Below are 16,852 nucleotides of genomic sequence, written 5' to 3' on the forward strand. Positions count from 1 at the left end.
ACATATTCAGGTCGGAATGGGATCGGGTGTTTTCACGTCTTATCGTAGTGCCCGGTTTGTCTTTATTTCCAATTGATGAACAATAATGAAAATGGAACTCTTTTCTTTTTGACTCGCCCCCGGCTACATGTCCTTTGGACTGTTATCCCGCTCCACAACTCACTCCATTTTGTTTATATTTTTCTTTAATTTTCTTTGGTCAGAGTAAATGAGAGATACTGAACTATGTTAAAATATATATTTTGATCCTTATACTTTTGAAAGTTATAAAATAGTTATTAAATTTATTAAATATAAAATAACTATTAGATTTTATTGAAATATTATAAAATGATCATTGAAATTATAATTAATTATAGTATTGCAGTGAACATTTTATAATGATTTGATAAATTTCATGATCATTATATAACTTTATAAAAGTTTAGTGATCAAAATGGTTATTTGAATGTAGATCAACGACCTTCCATGTACTTTACCCATTTCTTTTGTAAGTCTCTATTTGGGCTCTTTTCCTGTGGCTGTCTCCGCCATCAGAATATATTAAGCCGGCTAGCTAGCTAGACTCAGGGGCGGATGTTTACTTCAGAATACTTAAGCGATGAATGAATGATTCAAAGGCTCAGTATGAATAATTTAGAGGTTCTGTATAAATAAACTCTGAATGTAACATGCTGTTTGATAATAGCTCTGAATTATTCAGAATGTACTTCTGTGCTGAATCATTCAACACTGTTTTGCTGAATCAGTCAGCACTGAATCATTCAGAGGTGAGAAACAAACACGCTGAATGTTGAACGGTTCAACATTCAACGCTGAATGATTTCATTCAGAACCAAACAAACAACCCCTCAGTCCAGTTACCCATCATCATCTCGTATTTATTTTGGTTATTTATTTCAAGCATCACTTCCCGTTTGCATTACATTTATATACATATATGGACCAGAATCATTCTCTCTCTATAATTGATTGTGATAATTCTTATCTCCTTTATGATAAAAGCTAGGGAACCCATTTTACTATCTTTCTTTACCACTGATGTTTATATGAGTACATACTTGTTCGAAACATGAATTTTGTTGCACGTCGAAACCAAACGCAGCAACGTCTAGTTCCAGAACAAGAATAGTTTCTTTAAAATGAGTCAGTGCGTTCCCAGTTGGGATCTGGAAGATAATCATGCCGCAACGCACCACTCGCTCCGCTCTAACTCCAACCTCTCTGCTCCCGAGGGTCACATGTAAGCGTCGCGATGATCTCAACTAAAGATTTGATGTTAAATTGTTCGGTTTATTAATGTTTGTGATTTACTTGGCAGGTCGGAGTATGAAGTGGCAGAATTGACATGGGAAAATGGCCAACTAGCCATGCGTAGTTTGGGTCCGACACGTGTACCGGCTAAGCCATTGATTTCCAACTCTCCTTCTAAGTACACTCCTTGGGATAAACCACGGGCTAATGGCACCTTGGAGTCCATAGTGAGCCAGGCCACTCGCGTGCCGTATCTTAAGGTTTCTCTTAACGGCGGTGGGAATGAAATTGTATCCTGTTTGGACAACCACCGTTCTGCGGCGGATGCTTTGGTCCCTTGCTCGAAAAGGTCGACGGAGGACCGGAACTCACAAGTCATGGAATCCATATCAGGACTCGTAGGATCTCGCTTGGTGGGATCCTGTAGAGTGCCGGCTGACACTCGACATGAACAAGTAATTGTTACCGGGAAACGGACACGGGAGGCGACGGATGTTCCCGTAACACCTGAGTGGAGCGGCAAGGAACAAAGTGCAAGCGCCAGTGCCACGTTCGGGCGAGATAGCCAATACGTTACTTTCGATACGTATGACAAAGATTTGGGCGTGGGTTTTACTTCTACTTCCCTCGGTTCCTGGGAAAACACGGGCTCGACGAGGCACTGTACCAAGGCCACCACGACGGTCGATGATCATGACTCTGTTTGTCACAGTAGAGCCCAAGTAAAGTTCTTCCATTTAACCGTTATTTCATGCTGGAACTACAAATATATATTTGTTTGTGATTTTTCTTTCGGTTAATATTGTTAAAGAGGGAGGAAATTGAAGAAGACAAGAAGGAAACTGGGAAATCTTCAGCTTCAAATAAAAGGAGCAGAGCTGCTGCTACCCATAGCCAGTCCGAACGTGTATGCTCTCTCCACCTTGAAGATTATAATTAAGTTTATAAGTACGTATTTAATTATTTGTGTGATTTTCCAGAAAAGAAGGGATAAGATCAACCAAAGGATGAAGACGTTACAGAAGCTGGTTCCAAATTCCAGCAAGGTACGAAACGTTTCTATCTCAGCTCCGTCAGTTGTTGTAACGTACGGAGGTAGTATTAATGGCTAAAAATCACTGCAAATTTCAGCAATGGTCAAAACAAGAAACAGTAAACAGTAGCTGTATCAATAATTCTTATGTGTCGTTTCCTCTCCGCAAATTTCCATATCGGAACTGATATCAACTTTACATACTTCTTAGTACTTACTACGGATTTATGTTATTATAGTTTTTATATTATTTTTATACCTAAAAAACAATTTTTTTTATAAAAAGGAAATCCAACTATTATAACTTTGTAAAAAGTTGAAGAGAAAAGGAGATTGAGGCTTATCTATATGGATTGCTAACAAACTTTAAAGGCGTAAAGGACCCACGTAAGAGTATACTACAGTGATAGAAAAACAAGAACAAAAAAACTGACGAATAAATTGCAGCAGTCTAGAGTCTTTCACTGTCAACTTAATGATTTTGTGGCGAAGGTTTCTCCATTTTTGGTCTTGGATGCCCTGTCCACTACTAGCTTTTTGGTGGGATTTCCATCGTTTTTTCGTTGAAAAAATCTAAAAGGTGCTTTTTTACTTTCTATCTGTTGCAATTTGAGAGTTACTTCTACCAAAAAAAAAATATTACCTTCTAATCATTTTAAACTAATAAATACGTATATAAACATAAGATTCTCTTTCATGCATCGTCGTTATTCTTAACTAGCTTTTTAGTATAGACTGTCTATTTTATTCTTAGTAAAAGAATAGCTGGCATGGCATATATGAGATTAGGCGTAAAGTTATGAAGATTCCTTCGATTTTGATCCTCGTCTTGGATGCTTGATATGCTCGGTATACACATTTTTAGTGAAGTGAATTGCGGTTGCGGCTACCATCGCGGTTGCGGATGTCACAACGTGATTTTTTCTTAAAACTAATTACGTTTATGTTGCGGTTGTGGTGTTGTGATAAATTTAAAAAACGTTACGATGAAGTCATTACACTGTGTTGCTATCGTAATTTAATACTATTAGGAGCCTTGGCGAGTTGGTCATGCATGCAATTCTAATATAGTGGGACATAAATTGAAGTCTAGTACTTGGTCGTGCAGACAGTTAATTTGATTTTTGTTCCATTACAGACGGACAAAGCTTCAATGTTAGACGAAGTGATTGACTACCTGAAACAACTGCAAGCACAAGTTCAAATGATGAACAGAATGAACATACCGCCAATGCTGTTGCCGATGGCAATGCAACAGCAACTCCAAATGTCGATGATGGCACCGGCGATGGGGATGGGGATGGGCATGGGCATGGGCATGGGCATGGGCATGGGTGTGATGGATATGAACACTATGGGGCGTCCCAACATCGCCGGCATCTCGCCCGTTATGCCTAATCCTTTCATGAACATGACTTCCTGGGACGGCTCAGGCGAACGGCTACAACGAGCGGCCTCTGCTGCAGTTGCAAAGTCGGACCCTCTTTCTGCATTCATGGCGTGCCAATCACAGGTACTATTGATGCGTCTTAAGGATAACATAACATACATATGATGCAGTCTATATTTAAATTATGAATATATCGTCTGTTTGATGCAGCAGCCGATGACCATGGATGCTTACAGCCGGCTGGCTGCTATGTATCAGCAAATGCAACAACCACCTGCTTCTGGTTCTAAGAGCTAAGCTTCAAGCCATTACTTTCAGCTACGTTTTTATATATCAAAACAAAACCTGGGTTTCAATTCTTACACTTGCACAGGGTTTTTGGATTGTAGTTCGGTTGCTTCAATTGTTCTCTTTGAATCTGTAATATCAATATCAGTACTCCTATGAGCCGAAAAAACTTGATCATTTGGTATTAAAAAAAAGAACCCTAAACTTGATCATTGGGTACTCTACCTGTACTGTAATTGAATGGTGGGTAATCAATCGACATCTGTATTTTTTGTCAAGATTCCCATGTCTTAGAGGAGGCATCTTAACGTGTGGTGTTCACAAAAAGATGAACATTTAAATGATTGGATACTCATTTGTCAAGTTGTATTTAGGAGTCACCACTCGTTTTTTCCCCAAGGGATCCCACGTACAAATATCTCCATTTACCATTTCTTCATCCACTCTGTCCTGTTGGATAATCTGAACCATATATATGATCTTAAGGTAAGTCGTCTTTATGAAGATTTTCTTTAACAGTTATCAAGGATGATTAATGATGGGACCGATTTTGATTAGTCGATTTTGTTCATCATTCGCACAAAAATTTAGAAAACTTTGGGCTACTTTTCAACCAAGGGACCCATAAGATTTTATATTTAGCTGCTGTAAACAACACTGACGTGAATGTGATAGGCAGCTTTATCATGTTATAAGAGTGTATGATTGGAGCCTCGAACGCTTGGACGATGAGATCACCACATGCTTCCTTTTCTTCTAATTTCTCTTTTTCCAAAAATCTATACCCTCTTTCCCACCTAAATTTCTCAGCATAAATGGACTATAGTCTATTTAATTAACGTATTCGAATAAATCACCCGTCGGTTAAGTTAATTTTATTGGTCTAATTCCGATCGATTATGAGTTATTGAAATTTTATTGGGCTACTGTTGGGTCAAATGATTTCAGCCCTGCTAGCAGTGAATTATATCGTTATCAGTCGTTTCACTCATTTTTTTCTAAAATAACTTTTCTCGTGAAATCACTCAAAATCGATGAAATTAAATAAAATGAAAAGTATATTTCAAGAACATAAACACATACCTCAAAATTAACCATATCGAACGACCATCAAATGAGATCAAAATATTAACACATCAACCTTTAAACACATTTTGTCGAATGTGAGTGGATTTTATGAAAATCAATCCAATGAAAAGAAAAAGAAGTGAAATATGAATATTTTGATACCAATTTTACCTCGACTAATGAATGGTGACGGGGACAATTGATTGCGAGCTATGACCCAAAAAGATTAGTGCCAACAAGTAATATATTTAATACTTTAAAAGCAAAATTGAAACACCCCTAAAATTTAGTGCTTAAAATGACTCACTTTCGATATCAATAGTTGTGCCAAAACAACATTATTTTGTCCATGTCATCATAATTATGGAAAGGTTTGTCCAAATCATCATGTTGTTAAAGTTTAACGACTTAATGATATAATTAAATTCAAATTTAAAATTTAATGTTGTAATTGAAGTAACTGAATGTTGAGTGATATAAAGGATACACTCACTAAAGCTAAGTGATTTTTAGTATAATATTTACCGTAAAACTTATTTTCAATTTATCGGATATTTAGGGAATGTTGATTAGTAAAGAACCAAGGAAAGAACTAATAGTTGTTAGAAGATAATGAAATAAATGTGGGTAATAATTTTTTTTATCAACAATTGATTTAAAATTTAATTTTTATATATAATTAATTAGGGTAAAATGCACCATACATTTCTAAACTTTAGATAGTGTATCATTATATCAATGAATTTTTAATTGCTACAATTATAGTATTAAACTTTGTTTTAACTTTAATTATACTACTAAGCCGTTAAATTTCAAACAAAATGATGACATGAACAAAACAAAATCATTTAGGGGTCTATAGCCATTAAACTTTTACACAATTCACTTTTTATTACACTTTTTTTGTTGCAGTGGACAGTAAATCACCTCTTAGCATTGGTTGCTTTTAGTGATAAAATCAATATCGAAATGTTCGTATTTTACTTCTCTTTTTTTCCTAGGATTTTTTTTCTATAAAATCCATCCAAACTTGATGAAATTAAACCAAAAATTCATAATTTTAAGTGGTTTGGGGGGTTTATAAGATTTGAGGGTTTCAAGGTGTTTCTTCAATTATTAGAAAGGCGAGTTTCGAGAAGATGAACAACATACCTTGAAACTAGCATCATCAGACGGTCATCGAATGAGATCATAGTATCAGCACATTGAATCTTTAGATGAATTTTTGTAGATTTTGATTGAGTTTCGCGGAAAACCAATTCGATGAGAAAAAAATGCATGGAATGTGAACATTTTAATATCAATTTTGCTGTGAATGGCGATCAGTGAAGGACAAAGATTGGTTGCCAGCAGTTGCTGAAGTTTAGTGCCAAAAAGTGAATTGTTTAAAAGTTTAGTGGCAAAATTGATACACTCATAAAGTTCAATGCTTAAAATGGCATCATTTTAAGCATCAATAGTCATATCAAAACGACGTCATTTTGTTCACATCATCACAGTGACAGAAAAATTGATACACTCAAAAATTTATTCATGTCGTTGCATCGTTAAAAGTTAACAACTTATTGGTATAATTAAATCAAACCCAAAGCCTAATGCTATAATTGGAGCAATTGAAGGTTTAAATATATAACGATACACACTTAAAAATTCAATAATATATGTGTAATTTAAAACGAGTTTAATATTTTTATCTTAATCCATTCTTTAAGCCTAGTATTTTTACCCAAGTCTCTGACCCTCTCATCCTGCCACTTGTCACCCCAGCACCTCAAACCCAAACTCTCCAATCCATTTAGCTCTCTCCTCTCTCTAGTCCATATATATTTTTCCTCCACAAAATCAAACCAATCCATTACTATTACTAAAAACTAGGACTATGTCTTGTCCCCTTAATTGTCACCATACAACCTTTCACTGTACAAGAACAAACAGCTTCACCCTTCTTTTCCCATTCTTCTTTCACTTCATTGAAATTCAATTCCCAGATTTTCTTTTCTAATATGGCTTTTATAGTGGATCAACAATCTGAGTTCAAATACTTCTGCAAAATTTGCAACAATCGATTGGGTGTGGGAGAGCCCTTGGTGGGCACATGAGGACGCATGGAATACGCAACGAGAGCCAGTACATTGACGACGACGACACCGTGAACGATTGGGAAGACAATTTAGGAGGGAACATTGTGCCACCGGACAACACGCCCATCTACGGATTAAGAACATACCCTAATCGATTAAAGAGCTGTAGGGTTTGTGAGAATTGTGGCAAGGAGTTCTTTTCATGGAATTCTTTTCTTGAGCATGGTAAATGTAGCTCTAGGGATGCTGAATCGCTTGGTTCCTCACGAGGGTCAGACGGTTACGACAATGGCGTGACAAGGAGAGGCTCGGTTTACTTGTCTAAGAGGAAAAGATTGTTAATCTCCGATTTTGCATCGAACGAAGAGTTAGAAGTTGCCAATTGCTTGATGATGCTATCTAATGCAACCGTTGTTGTTCCTTTTGTTACCGAGCCTGAGGAGTCTTGTACTTCGGCTAGCAAAGAGGAAGAGAGGAGAAACACAATGAGTTTCATTACTCCCATTGCATGTAGGCCAAGGGTACCTATGGAAAGGGAAATGGTGTAGCCAAAAGGTTGTTTGAGTGCAAAACATGCAAGAAAGTGTTCAATTCCCATCAAGCATTGGGTGGACATAGAGCTAGTCACAAGAAAGTTAAGGGATGTTCCGCAGCTCCGCTCGATGATCATATCGTAAAGACGATAGTATAGCCAATGATGATCATGACGCGTTTCCCCCCATCAAATCTACACCAACATTTCGAGTCGGTACATTAGCCTCTACATCCAAAAAGAAATCAAAAGTACACGAATGTTCAATATGCTGCCGGATATTTTCGTCGGGACAAGCACTAGGAGGGCATAAAAGATGTCACTGGATCACATCGAATCCACCCGCTGATCACACTTCCTCTTTCTTTAAGCTACATCGGTTTCAAGATAACGTAAACCAGATTCAGCAAACCCAAAAATCTAGGTTTGTTGGTGATTTTGAGCCGCTTGATCTCAATCTTCCTGCTTCAACTAACGAGCTCATAGGACCGAACCACATTGATCGATCGAGTTTTGATGTTTCACCGAGAGTCTATTTGCAACCCTGGATTGCCAAAGAAAAGGAAGATAATCAACAGCAATTGCAAGTTGACAACAACGATACGATCAAGAACAATATTTGCCATAGTTCTAAGCAAGATGAGGAAGCCAAAACTGGCAGTACGATGATGTTAGCAAAACTAAGTGAACTAAAGGACGTCAATATGAGTGGAAGTTCATTTCCATGGTTGCAAGTTGGGATCGTTTCAAGTTCAACTACTAATGTTGGTTCTGACCCTTAATTTTTTTATTCAATCACACAGATTGTACTTGAAGCAAGAGGGGGCCTTGGTCTCCATGAACTGATTACGAACCCTCGGTGTATAAACAATAATGTTTATATGTATTCATATGATAACTAAGATTAAATTGGATCATTATAAAAGATTTGTTTATTTGGTTCGATTTTGTTAACGTAATTTTTTTGTGTATTTCATGTTCAAATTTTAGATTCTAGTTCTGGTTTATGATTATCCTTCTCAACAATGATACTAGCATAAGTTCTCTTACCTTGATCACTTGTGTCGTGTGAGACTATATCAAACTAGTTTGCATTCTCGCATCATGCACGGATTTATACGTAATTATGTATACATTAATACTATTTATTAAATAATTTTAATATTCATGATTAAATTATAACTATTTTTTTAACAAATAAAAATATTAGAAAATTAAATTATAACTTATTAAATAACATGATTTATATATATAAATTTTATACAGATTAAAACGGCCTTGCTGATTTACATGGAAAATGTGTGGTATAGTAGTTTCTTGTTGATTATAGAATCGAATTCCCAAACGGTAAATTGGATTGATAATATCGATTTGAGGTTGTGGAGATGGTGAGAAACTTTTGAGGAGATTTACATGTTGTGGAATTCGGGTTAATTTCCACCAATTATAACAAATTCACATTGAAAACTATTATCTAAGTAATTAGTGTGAAAACGATTGTACTAAAATCACCCCAATATAGTTTCCAGGAAAGAGGAGGGGTCACAATGGTCCCTCTTAAAACCCACTTTCCTTAGACAGAACTACCAAGACAAGTAATTTTAATAGGACAATAATTAACAACAACTATACCCGACAATAGCTATTAAATAGACATAAAAGAGAACAACAAAATTTAACGAGGTTCGGCCAAAATATGCCTATGTCCTCGAACACTACTAAAATAATAATTCACTAATAGAGGAAATATTACAAAGAGAGAAAGAGTACAAATAGACTTTAATAGTGAAGAAGGCTTATATTTGTGGGATGCTTAACTAAGGAGGAGGAGTGCTCTATTTATAACAAAAGAATTTCCCCTCCTCCTTATACACAACCAATGTGGGACTTTGCCAAAAAAACCAACAAATCTCCACCTTGGCAATTCCACACACATCTCGAAAAAATTCAATCTTCAGTAGTGTCTGCAAATTCATCTTTCAATTTGTAACAATATTGACCAAGTCTAAACAATGTTTAAACTGACCGCAGTTACCACTTTTGTCAACTATCATCATGATTCTCAGTGGTCCGAATCTTCTGGATTATGACTCCACCTTCTTCTAGAATCTCTCGTGCAAAGTGATATCGAACATCGACGTGCTTCGTTTTTGCATGGTAAACATGGTAAACCTAGTTCTTTGTTAAATGAATAGCACTCTGACTGTCACAGTGCACTTTGATGTGCTTCTGTTCCATTCCAATTCACCAAGCAACCCTTGAAGCCAAATTGCCTCCTTCACAGCCTCTGTAACTGCCATATACTTGCCTCTGTAGTAGACAAAGCCACTGTTGACTGTAAGGTGGACTTCCAACTGACTGGCGCCTTTGCAAAAGTAAACACATAATCAATAGTTGATCGACGCTTGTCCAAATCACCTATATAGTCTGAATCACAATACCACTACACACTGACCATCTTGTTTGTCCTGCTGAAAGACCAAACCAACATCTACGGTGTTCAGAAATACCACAGAATCCATTCATAGCTTGCCAATGCTCCTTTCCAGGATCATGCATATACCTGCTCACAACCCCAAACTGCCTGTGAAATATCAGGTCTCGTACACACCATTGCATACATCAAGCTACCAACAACACTTGCATACGGAAACCTTTGACATGTTTCCCGTTCTGCATCATCTTTAGGTGACATGGATGCACCGAGCTTGAAATGAGGAGCAAGAGGCGTACTAACTGGTTTTGACTTCTCATTCATGCCAAAACGTTTTAGTACCTTCCTCAGATATTCTTTCTGAGACAAACAAAGCCTCCCAATTTCTTATCCCTTGATATCTCCATGCCTAGAATCTTCTTCGCTTCACCAAGATCCTTCATCTCAAACTCCCTGTTTAATTGAGTCTTTAGTTTCGCAATTTCTGTCTGACTCCTGGAAGCTATCAGTATATCATCAACATAAGAAGAAGATATATATAGGATCCATCTTGTAGCTTGCGTAAATACACACAATGATCATATTGCTTCTTGTGTACTTCTGCCCTATCATAAACTTGTCAAATCGCTTGTACCACTGCCTTGGAGATTGCTTCAAACTGTACAATGATTTCTAATTTGCACACCAATTTTCTTTTTCAGTAACTTTGAATTCGTCTGACTGAGTCATGTAGATTTCCTCATCCAAGTCTCCATATAAAAAATGCAGTTTTACATCCATCTGAACTAGTTCCAAATCCAACTACGCTACCAAAGCCAACAAAATTCTGATGGAGGAATGTTTTACAACTGGAGAAATACTTCTTTATAATCAACTCCCTCCGTTGAGCGTAGCCTTTAGCCACCAATCTTGCTTTGTAGCGGATGTTATGTTGTCAGGAAATCCATCTTTCTTTGCATATACCCACTTGCACCCAATTGTCTTCTTTCCCTTCAGAAGACTAGCTAGTTTCCATGTCTGATTATTTTGAAGGGGGCATTTCTTCATTCATGGCGATCCTTCACTTTTTATGTTCTGAACTTTGGACTGCTTCATTAAAAGTGGCAGGAACGTCATCAATTACAATTGGTGATGCAAAAGAGACCATATCGCATAACGAGCAGGTTGTCTAATGTTCCTCTTTCCTTTTTGAGTGCAATTGATTCATGTTGCGTGGAGGTCTTGGGTCTAAACCTCTTCTTCATCTGACTCTTCTTCTACCATAGGAGAGTCAACATTAGTTTCTTTACTGGTTGGGTCATTCTGCTTCCTTCAAAACTCCACCTGTTTGGGAATTCCATCTGTCTGCTCCAATTTTTCTGAAGTCACCTTTCTCATGGTGATTCATCAAAGGTAACATCCCTGCTGAAGATTATTTTCTTTGTTTCTGGACACCAAAGACGATAGCCTTTCACACCAGAGGTGATCCCATAAAGATCGCCTTTGTTCTTGGATCCAGATTTAACTCCTTAATGGTAGTATACAGTGGAACCAAAACATGTAAGGAATCATAATCTGTAGCAGGTACTCCAAACCATTTCTCTAATGGTGTTTTACCACCAATAGTAGTTGATGGTAAGCGGTTGACTAGGTGAAAAGCATACCAAAGCCTCAGCCCAAAATTCTTTTCCTAACCAGCATTAGACAACATACACCGAACCTTCTCCACTAATGTCCGGTTCATACGCTCTGCCACCCCATTCTGTTGTGGTGTATATCTGACAGTGAAGTGCCTGACAATACCTTCTTCTTACAGACTTTCAGAAATTGATCATTTTTGTACTCTCATTGTATGTATGGAGACGTTTGATTTTTCTGTATGTTTGAGTCTCTACCATCTTTTTCCATTTAAGGAAAAATCCTAGCACCTCATCATTTGTCTTCATTGTATACACTCAAACTCTCCGAGAAAAATCATCAAAAAATGTGACATAATAGTGTGTTCCTCCCAATGAATTGTCTTGGAAGGCCCCTACATCTGAATGAACATAATCCAAAATACCTTTAGTATCATGGATTGTTGTTCCAAATCTGGCCCTCGTCTCTTCCCTTTGATGCAATGCTCACAAAAAGCTAATTTGCAAGTCTGAGCACCCTTCAATAATCCTTGATCTATCAGCAATTTCAAGGATTTTTCACCAATATGCCCCAAGCACATATGCCCATAACCTGGTTGCTTCTGACTCCTGTTCATCAGTAGAAGCTGCCACTGCTGCTGTCCCAACAATTGTACTACCCATAAAGTAATACACATTGTTTTTTTTTCGGATTCCCTTCATTATCACCAGTGCACCAGAGATAATCCTCATAATCCCATCTTTTGCTCTCACTTCTAAACCTTTTGACTCTAAGGTTCCCATAGAGATGAGATTTCTCATTAAATCTGGTACATAATGGACACCTATTAAGGTTGATTGATCCATCCTGATTCCTTAAGCGAAGAACCAATCTAAAGTATGTCAAGAAGGGAATTATTTGCTGTAGATAATTCCACATTTTAGTTCTTTAAAATCAAAGAATCGTTCTCTGTTGGGGTCATATGGTGGCTACAAGTTGAATCTAACAGCCATGAACTGGAACAGCTGGTTTGATGGCGTAGCAGCGAAGAAATCTGAATCTGCATCATCATACTCGACCACATTTGATTCTGAGATAGCCTTTCCCCTTTCAGGTTTGCCTTTATTCTTTAGTCTGGGATATTCTTTCTTCCAATGCCCTTTTTCTCGACAAAAGGCACATTCATCTTCGCTCAATCTGGACTTTGACTTCGATCTCCCTCTCCTTTTATTCTGACTCTTCGAACGGCCTCTAACAACAAGAACTTTGCTTCGACTTGTGTTTTCTTGTTTGTCTTTCTTTCTCAATTCATAACTATACAAGGCAACAGTTACTTCACTGAGAGACACATCAACCTTCCATGAAGTAGAGTAGTTTCAAGATACTCAAACTCATCATGAAGTGATCCCATCAACATCAGAGCTAGATCTTTGTCTTCAAAAGTCACGTCCATATTCATCAGATCAGTCACTAGCTGATAAAGCTAGTAATGTGATCATTAGTGGTACCTGGTACATAGTTAAGCGGAACAATCTCTTTTTCATGTAGAGTTTGTTCTGACCGATTTTATTCAAAAATTTCTCCTCCAGTGCCTTCCACAATTTACTTGCAGAAGTTTTCTTAGAAAATATACTTCTGCTCTCTAGAAAGACACGATCGAATAGTACCACATGCCAATATATGATCTTCTTTCATTCTTTCTCCTCAACATCATCTGGTTTCTCTCCTTCAATAGCAATGTCTAGACCTTACTGAAATAAGGCATCTATAACCTCACTTTGCCACATGCCGAAATGACTGGTGCCATAAAAAATATCCACTGCAAATCTAACATTTGTCACAGCATTTATTGCGGATGTTTTTTGTCGTCTGTCATTTCTGCTACAAATCTATTTAATAGTTGTCAATGCAGAATGTCAATTATCCCAAGGAAATTTTCCTTATGTGGAAGATCACCTAAGCCGCAATCGCAGAGCATACTAAAATAAACCAAGAGCTCTGATACCAATTGTTGTGGAATTCGGGTTAATTTCCACAATAATAACAAATTCACCTTGAAAACTATTATCTATGTGACTAGTGTGAAAACTATTATACTAAAAATCACCCCAAGGTAGATTCCCAGGAAAGAGGAGGGGTCACAATGATCCATCTTAAACCCACTTTCCTTAGACATAACTACCAGACAAGTAATTTTAATGGGACATAATTACAACAACTATACCCGACAATAGTTATTAATACATAAAAGATAATACCAAATTTAAAGAGGTTCAACCAAAATGCCTATGTCCTCGAACACTACTAAAATAATATTTCACTAATAGAAGAAATATTATAAAGAGAAATAGTACAAATAGCCTTTAATAGTGAAGAATGCTTATATTTGTTTGGATGCTTAACTAAGGAGGATGAGAGTTCTATTTAACAAAGAATTTCTCCTCCTCCTCATACACAACCAATGTGGGACTTTACCAAAAACCAACATGACAAGCTCGTATTTAATTGTCGGGGTGAAGTTGGTGTACACCCCAGAGAGAAACATTTTGCGGATCAATTGGCTAAACAAATTTTGTTCTGTACTGAATTGTTTAAAGCACGATGGGATTAACAGTTCATTTGGTTGCATAGAAGATGTAGTTTGGTCGTTTATTTGGTAGGGGATGGTAATCTGAATCATTGAATTAAATGGCTTGAAGTGGTGTTTGTTTTGTTTTAATCGCGCAAGAGCCTTCTAGGTGTTATGGGGTCTTTTGTGAGTCTGTTTAATGCTGCTTGGTGGTGGAGACATGTGTGGGTACTGTATTTTACATTTTCTAAATTACAGGTAGGCTTTTACTCTTGCCCTTGATTGGATTGACCTGAGCGAGGTTGTGGGGCTAGGTGGTTTTGCGTCTCTTTGGAGGGGTGTAACCTGGTGTGAGGTTAGATTATGTCGGAGTCTTAAAGGCAGAAGGTGTTTGTTGTTGAATCACGGAGAGAGCCAAAATTAAATATGACAGAGTCTGAAAATTAGATTATTTAAGAAAAATATAAGACTTATCATGTATTTAAATTCGAAATTCAGCAAGAACAAACGACCTTAGTGATTAAGGGTATTGTTTGTTATCCTTGAGTTCCGAGTTCAAGCACTGCGTATGAGGGGTATGAGAGTTCATTGTCAAATAGTTGAAAGTTTTGTACATTCTACTACCTTTTATTCACTATTTACCTTAAGTTTATAATAAAAAACTTAAAATTCACAAGACAACTTTTATGTGTCTAATATTAAACTTACAATGACCTAAATTATAATTAGACTACAAATTTTAGTTGACCATACTTGATGAATATTTAATATTTTTTATATTTTTAAATTTAAATATTATTTTACATGAACCAATATACAATTAAACCAAAATTATATCGAATATAAAAAAATTTTAACAGGGGTCAGGACCCCAAGGCCCTCAGAGCTCCGATCTTTTCCTCCATTTATGTTTAGCGAGATTTGAATGAGACTCTTTTTTTTATTAATTAAATAAATTTATCTTGCCTAGCAAAATAAAAAGTGGAATATGTATTATTTTAGAAAAAATTATTTTTCTATAAAGAACTAAAACAATTTTGTAATAAAAATAAATATAATTTTTAATTATAAATGTTATGAAAATTTGTATTAAAAATAATTTAAAAATTTAATAAATATGATTATTTCATATTATATTCAACCTTAATTTATAACTTTTAATACATACCTGCATGTATACAAATCACTTGTCGCAAGTGTCACTTAAGATGATTTTGACTTTTGTTTGCAATTCTTGTATAATATATATGCTCACAGTTTTATTTTAATTGTAAATTATTTATTTAGTCATCCGTTTATTTTTTTATTTTTAATTATTTAAATATTTTTAAATATACATAATTATGTTTTGTTTCTATTTTGTTTTTCATAGTTAGGTAGTTAGGCTTGATCATTAACTTAATGTAACTGCTGATGTGACATGGTATAATAATTATTTTAGTCCTTAAAATTTACATATTCTATCAAATTAATCATAATTTAAAATAATTTAAAAAATCCTTAATATTTAGGGAATCCTTCAATTTGGTCCACTATAAAATCCCAAATACTTTTTTCAAATCACAATCATCGTCATCGCCCGATTTTTTAGTCATCTCTGTTGTTTTTCCACATTGGTCGTATGCCCGACTACTTACAATGTCGTTTAGGTCTTACAATCACCGGAATCAGTCACACTCCAAGTGAGTTATTAGGTCAATTTTGAAAATTAGGTTTTTGAAAGAATGATTTCATGTTGGGCCTAGTAGACGTCAGACGAACAAGGGAGAGAAAATTAGAAACAATGAAAAGGTGGCATTCAAAGTGTGTGGTTTGCAGAAGAATGACGATGATGGTAGATGGGTGGAGATGTTGTTTCGATGGCGACAATGAGCAGAAGTGTAATAGGAGTACGAGAGAATCGTTGGATGAGTGGTGACATTGTTGCGATATCGCAAGGGAATGACTGTAAAATTTAAGACAAACTAAAAATGAAGAAGAGGTTAGATGATGAAAGAACGATGAACGACGACATGAAGATGGTGGTGGGTGCTATGAAAAGTTTAGGGATAACCGGCAAAGATGGAATTGAATCAAAAGAGACGTTAACCGGGCTTGAAAGTAAGCCACTAAATTATTAATAAACTATTTCAAGTTAAAATAAGAACCAAATTGATTAAATTTTTAAATATTGAGGATTTTTTTTAATAATTTTGAATTATGATCAATTTGATAGGATATGTAAGTTTTGGAGACTAAAACTGTTATTATACAATACCAAATCACCAGTTCCATTAAGTCAATGGTCAAACCTAACGTCGAGTGACTAAAATAGAAATAAATAAAATTAGGTATAATTTTAAAATAATAATAATTGAGTGACCAAAACAAAATTACAAGAATAAATAGGTGACTCAATAGGTAATATATCCTTATTTTTAAACGAGTTTATTGTTTTTGTCAAAATCCATTTTTTAAGCCTAAAATACCCAAGTCTCTTACCCTCTCCTCCTGCCACTTGTCACCCCCAACCCTCCTCAAACCCAAACTCTCCAATCCATTTAGCTCTTCTTTTCCCATTCTTCTTTCACTTCATTGAAATTCAATTTCCAGATTTTCCTTTTAATA

The 16,852-nt window shown here is 36.0% G+C and overlaps 1 protein-coding gene and 1 pseudogene across 1 annotated transcript; both read left to right on the forward strand.

The window, feature by feature from the left end:
- The first annotated feature begins 919 nt into the window (after positions 1-919).
- LOC120132815 (transcription factor UNE10-like) lies at positions 920-4,195 on the forward strand. Its single transcript, XM_039149502.1, has 6 exons — positions 920-1,243; positions 1,322-1,976; positions 2,066-2,161; positions 2,235-2,300; positions 3,426-3,800; positions 3,891-4,195. Exons 1-6 carry the CDS (start codon positions 1,143-1,145, stop codon positions 3,972-3,974), a joined length of 1,377 nt encoding a protein of 458 aa, XP_039005433.1. The 5' UTR covers positions 920-1,142; the 3' UTR covers positions 3,975-4,195.
- A 2,841-nt stretch (positions 4,196-7,036) lies between these two features.
- LOC120132952 lies at positions 7,037-8,428 on the forward strand (annotated as a pseudogene).
- Positions 8,429-16,852: the final 8,424 nt, after the last annotated feature.

The sequence above is a fragment of the Hibiscus syriacus genome, unplaced genomic scaffold (assembly GCF_006381635.1).
Source record: "Hibiscus syriacus cultivar Baekdansim isolate YM2019G1 unplaced genomic scaffold, ASM638163v2 tig00110570_pilon, whole genome shotgun sequence".
NCBI lineage: Eukaryota > Viridiplantae > Streptophyta > Magnoliopsida > Malvales > Malvaceae > Hibiscus > Hibiscus syriacus.

Coding starts and splice junctions, on each gene's coding strand:
- LOC120132815 (XM_039149502.1), top strand. CDS start 1,143: ATGAGTCAGTGCGTTCCCAGTTGGGATCTGGAAGATAATCATGCCGCA. Junction 2,162..2,234: donor CCCATAGCCAGTCCGAACGT/GTATGCTCTCTC, acceptor GTGATTTTCCAG/AAAAGAAGGGATAAGATCAA. Junction 3,801..3,890: donor TCATGGCGTGCCAATCACAG/GTACTATTGATG, acceptor TTGATGCAGCAG/CCGATGACCATGGATGCTTA.